Source organism: Pelodiscus sinensis, chromosome 18, assembly GCF_049634645.1.
Source record: "Pelodiscus sinensis isolate JC-2024 chromosome 18, ASM4963464v1, whole genome shotgun sequence".
NCBI lineage: Eukaryota > Metazoa > Chordata > Testudines > Trionychidae > Pelodiscus > Pelodiscus sinensis.
Genome location: NC_134728.1, coordinates 35700473 through 35714800, shown reverse-complemented (window position 1 = coordinate 35714800; position 14328 = coordinate 35700473). Strand labels below are relative to the sequence as shown.

The window sequence follows — 14328 nt, the reverse complement described above, 5'->3', positions numbered from 1 at the left end:
CTAACATGCCTGGGTTGAACAGGGAGGAGGGGGGAATACAGACCCCTCCAGGGTTGCAGGGACTCGTGCCAGCAGCCATGTGCGGGCCAGACTGTGGAACTGCTTGGGCCATAGTCTGAGAGCCTGATCTAGGCTCATGCTAGGAAAAGGGCCGGTTGTGCTTTAGTGGTTTTTAAACCTGATTATCAACTAGAAACTGATTTTTCTTAATATACGTTCAGTACTCTCACCAAATCTCCCCACACTTCAACATAAGAGGCAGCATGGAACTAATTTGTGTGGCAAACAGTTCTGGACTGTGGAACAAAACAACAAATGTTTGGAAATAAAGTTGGAACACACCAGCTCATCTTGCTAAGCAGGGATGGCAAGAACCTCTGGTCTCTGCATAGTGTTTATATTAGGTTCACATAATTTATGAAAGTGCTCTGCATACAGATAAGCTGGGCCTTCACTCAGTAGCTATCATTGTTCCTATTTCAAAAGCAAGTGGACGAGTAAATGCCCTTTCTGAGAAACAGACAGCGGTTGTCATCTGCAAGTGCCTCCCTGTAGCTTTTGCTGGCATGGTCCTCAGTCTCTTTATTCTCAAATTATTTATAAGCTTAAATGTTACTTCTTCAAAGTAGAACACACATCTCCAATCACAGATATAAATTTACCAAATAATCAAGAGCCCTGGCTGGGTTGATTTAATTGGGACTGGTCCTGCCTTGGGCAGGGGGCTAGACTTGATGGTCTTCTAAGGTCTCTCTCAGCTCTCTGGCTGTATGATTCTATGAATGGATCGGTCATTTACCCCAAAGCAATGGCTGCTCCAGATCACACTTCGAAGACAATGCCGACAGCCAATTTCTCTAGTAGACTAAAGAGCTGTGTCTAGACTGGCCAGTTTTTCCGCAAAAGCAGCTGTCTACACTGGCCGCTTGAATTTCCACAAGAACACTGATGATCTCATGTAAGATTGTCAGTGTTCTTGCAGAAATATTATGCTGCTCCCGTTCGGGCAAAAGCCCTCTTGCGCAAATCATTTGCACAAGAGGGCCAGTGTAGACAGCACAGTGCTGTTTTGTGCAAAAAAGCCCCGATGGCTAAAATAGTGATTGGGGCTTTTTGGCGCAAAAGCACATCTACATTGGCACGGACGCTTTTCCACAAAAAGTGCTTTTGCGGAAAAGCGTCCTTGCCAATCTAGACGCTCTTTTCCGCAAATGCTTTTAACGGAAAACTTTTCCGTTAAAAGCATTTGCGGAAAATCGTGCCAGTCTAGACGTAGCCAAGATGTATTCGTTAAGAAATGAAATGAGAAGTTAAAGCAGGTAAAGTATATAATAGGGGAGTCACTGTTTCTAAGTACAGTTGATAGCAGAGATGTACAGCTGCTCCTCAAGTTACGACCACCCCCACTTACGACCAAAGTGGTCATAAATGCGGATCCGAGATTCGAACGGCGATCCGCGCTTACCAACAGCGCGGTCGCCGTGTAACTCTATGTAATCTGAGTTATGAACACTTCGAGTTACGGACCAAGTGTTGGTTCGTAACTCGGGGAGCGGCTGTAATGTGTTAGTTTCGGTAAGTCTCTCAGGGTAACCCCAAATCTCCATTCAGGATTCTGGGTGAAAAATCCCTCAGTTCAGAAATGCAGAATCACTTTCATGTAATCATCTTCGTAGAGTTGAAAACTGTCTGTGTACTCAGCACACCCTTTTGCTTTGTTGACTCAACACAAACAAAATTAGTGTATTTTCCATTGTTGAACACTGCTATTTCATTTACAGTTCCAAAGGCTCCAATCCAGTTTGATGGGCAATTATAGATAAAGCAGGTTAGAGCGAGCCCCCAAACAACATTAGCTTACAGCAGAGGTCGGCAACCTTTCAGAAGTGGCGTACCAAGATTTAACTTACTCACTTCTATTTACGGATCTGCATGCAGTGGGGAGCAGGGGGAAGGGGCAGGCTGGGTATGGTGATCATATTTTCTGAACCAGCTGCAGATAGGGAAAATGGTTTAATTTAAACTAGCTGGGCTTACCTGGCATTGCTTGGGAAACCGGAGGAACAAAATTTAAAAAATTTAGGAAAGGAGGGGACCCTGAGCCAGGGGACCCCCAGAGCCACAAACTCTGGGAGCTGATGGCTCCTGGCCCACACATGACCCTCTGAAAGCAGCAGGACCCTCCTCCCCCCAGGACCGAGCAGCCAGCCCCCAGGAGAACAGTACAGTCATGTGGCCAGTAGCAAGGGAACTTCTCTTTGCAAGGTTGGCTCAGGGATCCACCTGCCCTGCCTTCGCAAGCAAAAGCTCAGAGCTCACATCTAACCCCAACGGCTGGAACCAGACAGAAGAGCCCCACTCACAGCACGAACAGCAGCCATCTGGCTTCACAGCAGTGTAACGCAGTGGTCTCCAACCTTTTTACACCCAAGATCACTTTTTAAGTCTCAGAACAGGCGAAGATCTACTGCCCCGCCCCTTCCTTGAAGCCCCGCCTACATTACATGAGGAAATCTAATGTAAATACACTGCACAGATGCACAGTTCAGAGAGGGCTCAAGAGCTATTCTTGGAGCCCCTGAGATCTACCGGTAGATCGCAATCTACTGGTTGGTGACCACGGGTGTAACGCATCCAGGGTTTAACCTGGCTTCTCCGCCCTGCACTGCAGCAGGCACACAGATTCCTTCTGCTCGGATAAACCCAGTGAGCTGAGCAGTAAGGCTGGCTGGCTTTGGTTTTGGTTTCCGGAGGGGGGGAGGAAGTGGCAGGTGGGGAGCGACCCAGGGTGGAGGGGAGGTTACACAGGAGGAGGAGCAGCCCAGCTTGCACCCAGGGCTGCAGGTGCCGTGGGGGACAGGATGGGTGCCCGAGCCACTGTATGCATAGGGGGTGGGGGCACTGCATACCAGCGGGAGGGGAAACAGGGGGTCTGTTATGTAACCTCGTAGGCAGGAGGGGGGCGAGTCCCGAGAGGCTACACGTGCCTGGGGCCGCAGGTGCTGCGGGGGGCAGGGCGGGACCCCGACTGGGTCCAAAAGTACCTTAATAGTGTCCAAATTACTAGCGCACAAACTTACAAACATTCTTCTTTATATATTAGATAGGGTGGTACTTGGACAGATGTCGTGGAAGAAAATCAGATTCTCTGTCTATGTGGGGCACAGGGTGGCAGTTTGGGAGGTGGCGGGGAAGGGGGGGGGGATGGCAGTGTGCAAGAGAGCTGACCCCACTCCCCTTTCCTTCTTCTCTCTCTCCTCCCCCTTGTATCTGGCCGGCACAGGTTTTAACCGTCAGCGCCCTTTTCCATGCCAGCACCCCTGAAGGCACCCCTGCCTTTCCTGAGTCCACCTGCCTGCCGGTTTGCATGCCGGTTGAGGCACGCCTGCGCCTTAAGGGTGGTCCTCTGTGCGCCGCCTCTGCACAAGCACCACAGACCCAGAACAGCAGCGGCCTGGTAGTGCATTGCTGCCAGCAGAGCTAGTGTGGGAGGGAGTGTGGCCTGTCACACCCTCCCACAGTACCTTAAAACCTTCTCCTGGATGAAAGGTTATCCCATGCAAAGTTTGGTTGTGGTAGCTCTTATAGTGTCCAAGTTATTAGCACACAAACACAAAAACATTCTCCTTTAGAGATTATATTACTAAACAGATTAAGCATTTTAACTCTTTCATGTTAGTTTATCAAACTTCATTTTAAATAAAGTAAAATATTAATTTACGTCCAACATAAAAGTTTTCAATGTTTTCTTTATTTATGGCAGGGGTGGGAAACGTTTTTTGGTCAGGGGCCACTGACATACAGAAAAATCAGCTGGGGACCACACAAGTGAGAAGCAAAAAAACCTCCAAAAACCCCCAACACTCACTCATATATCCCCAAATTGAGACACCTCACTCCTCTGACAATCCAGCCTCACGGGGTGAGGGGAAGGGACAGGGAGGACTGAGGTTCAGGGTTTCCCCACAGGCCAGATTTACTGTTCTGGGATTCCGGAGTAAGTGAATTTTAGGGACTGCCTGCCCCCTTTAGGTTCTGGGGTAGAGGCAAAAATGAGGGGTTCAGTGTGCAAGTCAGGGCTAACAGCGAGTGGGATAGGGATGGGGTACAGGATCTGGGAGGGAGGTGCAGTGCCGGAGGGGGAGAGGTTGCAAGGTCTGGGTGGGAGGTAGGATGGAAGCAGACTGGGAACAGGGCGTCTGGACAGGTGAAGGGAGCAGGAGCAAGGGAGGGTGCAGGAGCAATGGTGGATGCAGGAGCAGCGTGGGGATAGGTGTTTGGTTAGGCTGGTCGGGGGAGAAGATGCAGGACCAGGATGGGGGTAGGGTGTCTGGCCTGGAGGGAGGGTGCAGGAACAAGGGAGGGCATCAGAGCAGGCTAAGGGTGAGGGGTCTTGGCAGGGAGAGGGGAGTGAGTGAAGGAGACTGTAGTGTGGGGGTCTGGGCATGGGGGGGGGGGGAGACCTACCTGGCTTTGCGCCCCCTCGGAGCAACTGCCATGGCCACAGAATCTGGACCTGGCCCCAGAGGCACCGCAGAGGAGCTTCAGCAGCAGCACTGCCTCCTTCCACTGAAGCCTAACCTGCTGCCAAGGAAGAGCGAGGGCCACTGAAAAAAATGGGCTCGTGTGCCACTTATGGCCAATCCCTGGTTTACAGGAACAATGGCATAGCCAGAAACAATCCTTCATTAGTTTCCAGGAAGTTGTACATATTAATGCTAATACATCTGTTTAATCTGGGGCTAAGTAAATTAACAAGATTCAGATGAGAGAAGTTAACATAAGCATTTCACTAATTTTTAAGCATTCAATGCAAATGCTGTGTTCCTGTAATGTGAGAACGTTCCCCTTCGTTCTAGTTCAGGGGTAGGAAACATAAGCCCCAGGGATGGATGAGGCCCCAAACTTGCCTGGATTTGGCTTCCAGGGCTTCTTCCCCCTCCCCGCCCCCCGACAACATTGGGGAGCCAGAGCAAACAGAATCTACTAACCTACCCCCCTCTCCCCCGCCCAGGTGTGAGCAAGCGGAATGTAGGGACTGTTTTTTCCCTTCTCAGTCGGGGGCCATGTCAGTGAGGGTTGGGTTTTTTTGCTTTTCACTTTCATATGGCCCTTGACTGATTTTTCTGTGGGTCAGTGGCCCCCCAACGCAAAAAAGGTTCTCCACCCCTGTTCTAGTCTACCAATGGAATTGGTTTGAACACACTCCGAACGTCTAATATTTCTTTGGTTTCTATTAGCATGAGAGTGAATTAGCCTGCTGCCTTGATCTGTCCAGACAGCCTGCTAGATAGCATCATGACCTTACTCACCATGGTGGGTAGTCTGAGTACAGGAAAAAGCTAAAACATCAGCAAATGTATGTTTGGGGACAGAAAGGACTACCACAAGCAACTGAGGATTACTTGGCAAGGAAACAGGAACACTTATTATGGACTAGTCCAGCACAAAGTCTAAGAACACAGAGGAAATCTGTGGAAAAATGAAGCCTTAGTTCCTAAGGAACACTGAAAGGCCGGGGGGGGGGGGGGGGGGGGGGGGAGGAAAGGGGGGGGAGGGAAAGGAGAGAATCAACTTCAGTAACAGTCTTCTGGAGAGACATATGCTGGGAATATAGCTTGGGTGGTGATATTTTCCATAGCATCCTCTCCTTCTGCTCGTAAACAATTCCTTCCTGCTCCAGTTGTGCAAGGGTTCCCAGAAAAAAACATGTTTTATTTACATCCTCCAGCAGAGCACTTCCAGCCATGAACCAATTCAGATGCCTGGGACATGGACCCTCCTCCCCCAGAGTGCTCAGCCAGTCAGCTGAGGGAGCAAAAGGGCAAATGGAAAGTACACAAAAACAAGCAGCACTTGGATCCAGCCTCTCTATACCACCCTACCCCTCCTATGCTATTTTAATCCTGGTTGCGTTCAGGAGCGGGGAGAGGAAGGGAGAGGAGCCTTTTTGGGTGGCCTTAGGCAAGCTACAGTTAAGAGGTCTGTCTGATTTCTGAAGAACAAGCAGCTGCCCCTGACACATTACAAGCAGACATTTGCTAAAGGAACCCACAAGTTTTTCTGAAGGACTTTATCACCTTTTGATAGACAATTAACAAGAGAGTATAAAATATAGCAGCAGACCAACCAAATAGACATGCTATTCTTGTTATTTTAGTCACCTTTGAATAGCTGCATTATGCAAAGAGTAGGCATGTATCCAAGGACATAAGGTTTTCTGATAAACTATTTTAAAAAAAATATATAGCTCTCAAGAGATTAGTGTTTTGAAAGTCAGATCATCAGTTTCACTAGAAGGGGAAAGAATCTGTTGCGTAAAATAAAAGGCGAGACCTGTCTTCTTGCATGTTGTGCCTAGCACAAGAGGGACCTTGATCCCGATGGAGGTCTCTATTATAATAAAAATAAAAAACAGTTGATACTGGACTTGGGGTGGAAAACTTCTAGTACTTACAGCATGACAAATTACTGTCTATGGAAAAAGGATTAGGAAAAAGAAGCTTCAGATGTTCACAACCCTAGATGAAACTAACTAGTCGCTTCCCCCCACACCTTGCTGCCTCTATCAGAAAGAGAAAGAAGACTAGGGGGTGCTTCAAAGCAGCAGCACCTAGTGGAGCCCGGGGCCAGACCCAGGTCTATCCTGCTGACCCTGGGCTCCATGAGGCACTGCCACTTTAAAATGCTGTGAGGAGCACAGGGCCAATGGGGGACTGCTGGAGTTCCCCCGCTGGCTCCATGCTCCCTGCAGCGCTTTTGCCTTTAAAGTGTCTGTTGCTACACTTCAAAGGCAGAGGCACCCTTATCGATTAATCAATTAGCCAATTAATCCAATGTAACATCCCTAGTTTCATCAGCTTCCACCAATACGCGTTACTAACATTCCAGTCAAATCTTACATGTTTATGGTTATCTGAAGAAGTAGGCTGTGCCCATGAAAACTCACGATATCATCTATATACATGTTTTGTTAGTCTTTAAAGTGTTACCATGCTATTTGTTTTTTAAGTTTATCCTGTACAGACTAACTCGGATACCACTCTGAAGCATGTTTATGGTAGTTTATTGTTCTCTTGACTTCTGCACTGATCCAGCCTTCTTTCAGAGTCTGCCTATCACTATATTTTTAATTTTCTTCCTCCTATAAAATATCTGCACTATCATAGCACCTTCTGTGAATGGTTATGAAATACACTTGTGTTTGAAGCATTATATCTTCTGAACTTCAAAAATATTTTTAGGAAGAACAGTATTTTGAACAAGGAATACTTTGATACCAGAAGGATCTTTAAAAGGAAAGGAATTATTCATCTCACTAGGGTTGAAAGGATGGCACACATACTCAGGTAATAAAGGCTTAATGTATTGTATGGCTGAAAAGTGGCTGATCAATTTCAAAATGCTTTATAAAGAGGAATAAGCAAATTAGTCCTATTTTGCCAACTGGGAAACTGAGGCACTGAAATCACAACAATTTGGTGGTACATGCAAATCTCCTGGGTCCCAATCAGGTGCCTTATCCACTAGAACAATTTAAGGTAGGCCTCTTGCTCATGGTAAGCCACTCACTCACCGGTCCCCAATTAGGGACAAACATGGTAAGGTTTTCAGAAGGACAAAGACCTAAGTTCAAATATATAGGAATACACTAAACAGAGTAAGAACCCCCCCCCCCACCACCACCTTTCCCCTTTTGTGCCAGTTATTTAGAGCAGCATATACTTAAAAATGTATACAATAATCTGTACGATTAATCTGCACATACGATTACTACCACCATATTCACACACAAGGAAGGTGCATGGGTGTAACTGCAAACACAGAGGTCATTTGTTTTTGCAGATACACAGAACTATCATAATTGCACCGAACACATTTCTGCACAAAATGTTTGTAAGTCTAGCTCCCCAAAGCTTGTTTATGTATTAGCAATGGGATTCAAGCCAGAACAACTCCCATAAGCTTAGCAAAAGATGGATCTGAAAATTACAATTCAGACCCATCTTGAAACTAAAGTTTTCCAAGCCTCAATGTGTATTTATTACCTACATTCTTAAGTGCCCATCATCAAAATTCCTGGATTCCAATTATCCATCAGCATTGGGACATACACGGTCATAAATGGAGGCTTATGAAAACTTTACATAAAGCAATTAACTCTCTTCCCCCAAAGCAAAATACTTAAGAAAAATTACTGCTCTGCATTAGTCATTTATCCCCTAGAGGAGAAAACAGGATACAATATAAGCCTATCTTATTAATATTTGCCTAAAAAGGTCATACAAGATCAAAACTATCACTTATTTCTAACAATACGAAACTAAATTACATGAAGTTAAATTAACCTCAGACATAAAACCAAGCATGCCTTCCATTACTATCAATAGACTGTATTTACAGCAGGTTCATTTATAGCACAGATTTCTTTCCTATATTACATGGTGAGCAAAAGAACATACTGCTTCTCACACATTTCACCAATCACGTCAGTGACAACAGACGAGATAGAAATGTAGCCATAGAAATGTAGCCGTGTTAGTCTGGTGTAGCTGAAACAAAAGACAGGGCTATGTAGCACTTTAAAGACTAACAAGATGGTTTATTAGATGATGAGCTTTCGTGGGCCAGACCCACTTCCTCAGATCAAATAGTGGAAGAAAATTGTCACAACCATAGATACCAAAGACTCTCCATGATTTGAAAAGCTTGTCTTACACCTTGACGGACTGCCTGCTGGGATTGAAAGGGAAGCTTTTGGAGGGCATCAGAAATAGACAGGCTAGAATCCTGCCATGTTTGCTTAATCAACCTCTCTCTGGGAGGGGGAGGAGGTGGCTGAGAAAAACACACACATGACTGGACATGTAGCAAGAGTCACGTGCCATCCCAAAGCCGCAGGAGCAGTGCTCCCCACTGACTGTTAAGACCGCTAATTCCCGCCGATGGGTTCTGCAGGCTCCTGGGGCAAACCAGCATTTCCTTTCGCTTGATGCAGGGGTGACATCACCGCGGGGCGGGGCTGCCAATTCCCTCCGGCTCCCCCCGCCCACTCAGCTCCAACCCCAACAAAGCGAGGGGCTCGCCCCGCCCAGCCCCCGCGAGCCACTGGCCGCCACGGGGCGCCCCGCGGGCCTGAGCAGGGGCAGCCTCCCTCAGAGCCCCGGAGCGCGGCGGGCGGGTCCCGCTCAGCGCCCCATGGGGGGGGGGGGGTCGCGCTGCCCCCTCCCGCCGGGCCCCGCACTCACCGAAGCTGCGGCGCTGCTTGAAGGGCCGGTCGGACGGCATGGCTGCGGGGCCGCTCGGACCAGGGGCTCCTGGGGCAGGTGCCCGGGCCGCCCGCTCAGCGCCTCAGCCGCCGTCTGGCGCCCAGGCTCCGGCAGCAACTGCCTGCGGCCAGCGAACGGCGGTGACGTCACCACCCAGCCCTTAAAGGGGAGGTGCAGGGCGCTTTCGGCCGACACCCGTCCGGTGCAGTGTTCCCGCCCCTATTCGTCCCCGCCCCGCCCCCCGGCTTGCCCTCCCCCGCGAGACCCCAGCCTCGGCCCCCCCGCCTCAGACCTCCACTTCCCCCTCCATCGCCCCCCCGCCTCCGACCTCCACTTCCCCCTCCATCCCCCCCCCCGCCTCAGACCTCCACTTCCCCCTCCATCGCCCCCCCGCCTCAGACCTCCACTTCCCCCTCCATCGCCCCCCCGCCTCAGACCTCCACATCCCCCTCCATAGCCCCCCCGCCTCAGACCTCCACTTCCCCCTCCATCCCCCCCGCCTCAGACCTCCACTTCCCCCTCCATCGCCCCCCCCGCCTCAGACCTCCACTTCCCCCTCCATAGCCCCCCCGCCTCAGACCTCCACTTCCCCCTCCATAGCCCCCCCGCCTCAGACCTCCACTTCCCCCTCCATCGCCCCCCCCGCCTCAGACCTCCACTTCCCCCTCCATCCCCCTCCCCCGCCTCAGACCTCCACTTCCCCCTCCATCGTCCCCCCCGCCTCAGACCTCCACTTCCCCCTCCATCCCCCCCCGGCCTCAGACCTCCACTTCCCCCTCCATCGCCCCCCCACCTCAGACCTCCACTTCCCCCTCCATCGCCCCCCCCGCCTCAGACCTCCACTTCCCCCTCCATAGCCCCCCCGCCTCAGACCTCCACTTCCCCCTCCATCCCCCCCCCGCCTCAGACCTCCACTTCCCCCTCCATAGCCCCCCCGCCTCAGACCTCCACTTCCCCCTCCATCCCCCCCGCCTCAGACCTCCACTTCCCCCTCCATAGCCCCCCCCGCCTCAGACCTCCACTTCCCCCTCCATCCCCCCCGCCTCCACTTCCCCCTCCATAGCCCCCCCGCCTCAGACCTCCACTTCCCCCTCCATCCCCCCCGCCTCCACTTCCCCCTCCATAGCCCCCCCCGCCTCAGACCTCCACTTCCCCCTCCATCGCCCCCGCCTCAGACCTCCACTTCCCCCTCCATCGCCCCCGCCTCAGACCTCCACTTCCCCCTCCATCGCCCCCCCGCCTCAGGCCTCCACTTCCCCCTCCATAGCCCCCCCGCCTCCACTTCCCCCTCCATCGCCCCCCCCGCCTCAGACCTCCACTTCCCCCTCCATCGCCCCCGCCTCAGACCTCCACTTCCCCCTCCATCGCCCCCGCCTCAGACCTCCACTTCCCCCTCCATCGCCCCCCCCGCCTCAGACCTCCACTTCCCCCTCCATAGCCCCCCCGCCTCCACTTCCCCCTCCATCGCCCCCCCGCCTCAGACCTCCACTTCCCCCTCCATAGCCCCCCCGCCTCCACTTCCCCCTCCATCGCCCCCCCCGCCTCAGACCTCCACTTCCCCCTCCATCGCCCCCGCCTCAGACCTCCACTTCCCCCTCCATCGCCCCCGCCTCAGACCTCCACTTCCCCCTCCATCGCCCCCCCCCGCCTCAGACCTCCACTTCCCCCTACATCCCCCCCCGGCCGCCTCAGACCTCCACTTCCCCCTCCATCCCCCCCCGCCTCAGACCTCCATTTCCCCCTCCATAGCCCCCCCGCCTCAGGCCTCCACTTCCCCCTCCATAGCCCCCCCGCCTCACACCTCCACTTTCCCCTCCATCCCCCTCCCTGCCTCAGGCCTCCACTTCCCCCTCCATAGCCCCCCCGCCTCAGACCTCCACTTCCCCCTCCATAGCCCCCCCGCCTCAGACCTCCACTTCCCCCTCCATCCCCCCCGCCTCAGACCTCCACTTCCCCCTCCATCCCCCCCGCCTCAGACCTCCACTTCCCCCTCCATAGCCCCCCCGCCTCAGACCTCCACTTCCCCCTCCATAGCCCCCCCGCCTCAGGCCTCCACTTCCCCCTCCATCCCCCCGCCTCAGGCCTCCACTTCCCCCTCCATAGCCCCCCCGCCTCACACCTCCACTTTCCCCTCCATCCCCCTCCCCGCCTCAGGCCTCCACTTCCCCCTCCATAGCCCCCCCGCCTCACACCTCCACTTTCCCCTCCATCCCCCTCCCCGCCTCAGGCCTCCACTTCCCCCTCCATCGCCCCCCCGCCTCAGGCCTCCACTTCCCCCTCCATCGCCCCCCCGCCTCAGACCTCCACTTCCCCCTCCATAGCCCCCCCGCCTCAGACCTCCACTTCCCCCTCCATCGCCCCCCCGCCTCAGACCTCCACTTCCCCCTCCATAGCCCCCCCGCCTCACACCTCCACTTTCCCCTCCATCCCCCTCCCCGCCTCAGGCCTCCACTTCCCCCTCCATCGCCCCCCCGCCTCAGACCTCCACTTCCCCCTCCATAGCCCCCCCGCCTCACACCTCCACTTTCCCCTCCATCCCCCTCCCCGCCTCAGGCCTCCACTTCTCCCTCCATAGCCCCCCCCGCCTCAGACCTCCACTTCCCCCTCCATAGCCCCCCCGCCTCAGACCTCCACTTCCCCCTCCATCCCCCCCGCCTCAGACCTCCACTTCCCCCTCCATAGCCCCCCCGCCTCAGACCTCCACTTCCCCCTCCATCGCCCCCCCGCCTCAGACCTCCACTTCCCCCTCCATAGCCCCCCCCGCCTCAGACCTCCACTTCCCCCTCCATCGCCCCCCCGCCTCAGACCTTCACTTCCCCCTCCATCGCCCCCCCGCCTCAGGCCTCCACTTCCCCCTCCATAGCCCCCCCCGCCTCAGACCTCCACTTCCCCCTCCATAGCCCCCCCGCCTCAGACCTCCACTTCCCCCTCCATAGCCCCCCCGCCTCCACTTCCCCCTCCATCGCCCCCCCGCCTCAGGCCTCCACTTCCCCCTCCATCCCCCTCCCCGCCTCAGACCTCCACTTCCCCCTCCATCGCCCCCCCGCCTCAGACCTCCACTTCCCCCTCCATAGCCCCCCCGCCTCAGACCTCCACTTCCCCCTCCATAGCCCCTCCGCCTCAGACCTCCACTTCCCCCTCCATAGCCCCCCTGCCTCAGACCTCCACTTCCCCCTCCATAGCCCCCCCGCCTCAGACCTCCACTTCCCCCTCCATAGCCCCCCCGCCTCAGACCTCCACTTCCCCCTCCATCCCCCCGCGCCTCAGACCTCCACTTCCCCCTCCATCCCCCCCGCCTCCGACCTCCACTTCCCCCTCCATCGCCCCCCCGCCTCCGACCTCCACTTCCCCCTCCATCGCCCCCCCGCCTCAGACCTCCACTTCCCCCTCCATAGCCCCCCCGCCTCAGACCTCCACTTTCCCCTCCATCCCCCCCGCCTCAGACCTCCACTTCCCCCTCCATCCCCCCCGCCTCAGACCTCCACTTCCCCCTCCATAGCCCCCCCGCCTCAGACCTCCACTTCCCCCTCCATAGCCCCCCCGCCTCACACCTCCACTTCCCCCTCCATAGCCCCCCCGCCTCACACCTCCACTTCCCCCTCCATAGCCCCCCCGCCTCACACCTCCACTTCCCCCTCCATAGCCCCCCCGCCTCAGACCTCCACTTTCCCCTCCATAGCCCCCCGCCTCACACCTCCACTTCCCCCTCCATCGCCCCCCCCGCCTCAGACCTCCACTTTCCCCTCCATAGCCCCACCCGCCTCCACTTCCCCCTCCATCGCCCCCCCGCCTCAGACCTCCACTTCCCCCTCCATAGCCCCCCCGCCTCAGACCTCCACTTCCCCCTCCATCGCCCCCACCGCCTCAGGCCTCCACTTCCCCCTCCATAGCCCCCCCGCCTCAGACCTCCACTTCCCCCTCCATAGCCCCCCCGCCTCAGACCTCCACTTCCCCCTCCATCCCCCCGCCTCAGACCTCCACTTCCCCCTCCATTGCCCCCCCGCCTCAGACCTCCACTTCCCCCTCCATCCCCCCGCCTCAGACCTCCACTTCCCCCTCCATAGCCCCCCCGCCTCAGACCTCCACTTCCCCCTCCATCCCCCCGCCTCAGACCTCCACTTCCCCCTCCATAGCCCCCCCGCCTCAGACCTCCACTTCCCCCTCCATCCCCCCCGCCTCAGACCTCCACTTCCCCCTCCATCCCCCCCCGCCTCAGACCTCCACTTCCCCCTCCATAGCCCCCCCGCCTCAGACCTCCACTTCCCCCTCCATCCCCCCCGCCTCAGACCTCCACTTCCCCCTCCATCCCCCCCCGCCTCAGACCTCCACTTCCCCCTCCATCCCCCCCCGCCTCAGACCTCCACTTCCCCCTCCATAGCCCCCCCGCCTCAGACCTCCACTTCCCCCTCCATCCCCCCGCCTCAGACCTCCACTTCCCCCTCCATCGCCCCCCCCGCCTCAGACCTCCACTTCCCCCTCCATCCCCCCCCGCCTCAGACCTCCACTTCCCCCTCCATCGCCCCCCCGCCTCAGGCCTCCACTTCCCCCTCCATAGCCCCCCCCCCCGCCTCAGGCCTCCACTTCCCCCTCCATAGCCCCCCCCGCCTCAGGCCTCCACTTCCCCCTCCATAGCCCCCCCCACCTCAGGCCTCCACTTCCCCCTCCATCCCCCCCGCCTCAGGCCTCCACTTCCCCCTCCATCCCCCCCGCCTCAGACCTCCACTTCCCCCTCCATAGCCCCCCCGCCTCAGACCTCCACTTCCCCCTCCATCGCCCCCCCCGCCTCCGACCTCCACTTCCCCCTCCATCCCCCCCCCCGCCTCAGACCTCCACTTCCCCCTCCATCGCCCCCCCGCCTCCGACCTCCACTTCCCCCTCCATCGCCCCCCCCCGCCTCAGACCTCCACTTCCCCCTCCATCCCCCTCCCCCGCCTCAGACCTCCACTTCCCCCTCCATCGTCCCCCCCGCCTCAGACCTCCACTTCCCCCTCCATCGCCCCCCCCGCCTCAGACCTCCACTTCCCCCTCCATCCCCCCCCCGCCTCAGACCTCCACTTCC

General features: G+C 55.9%; 1 protein-coding gene across 1 annotated transcript in view; it reads right to left on the bottom strand.

Moving 5' to 3' along the window:
- The window catches only part of MAP1LC3A (microtubule associated protein 1 light chain 3 alpha), a 39910-nt gene extending 30486 nt beyond the window's left edge, over positions 1-9424 (bottom strand). Inside the window, exon 1 of the mRNA XM_075901538.1 lies at positions 9249-9424. Coding sequence (XP_075757653.1) covers positions 9249-9288 — 40 coding nt within the window. The 5' untranslated portion in view covers positions 9289-9424. The remainder of the gene's footprint in view (positions 1-9248) is intronic.
- Between the last annotated feature and the right edge of the window lie 4904 nt (positions 9425-14328).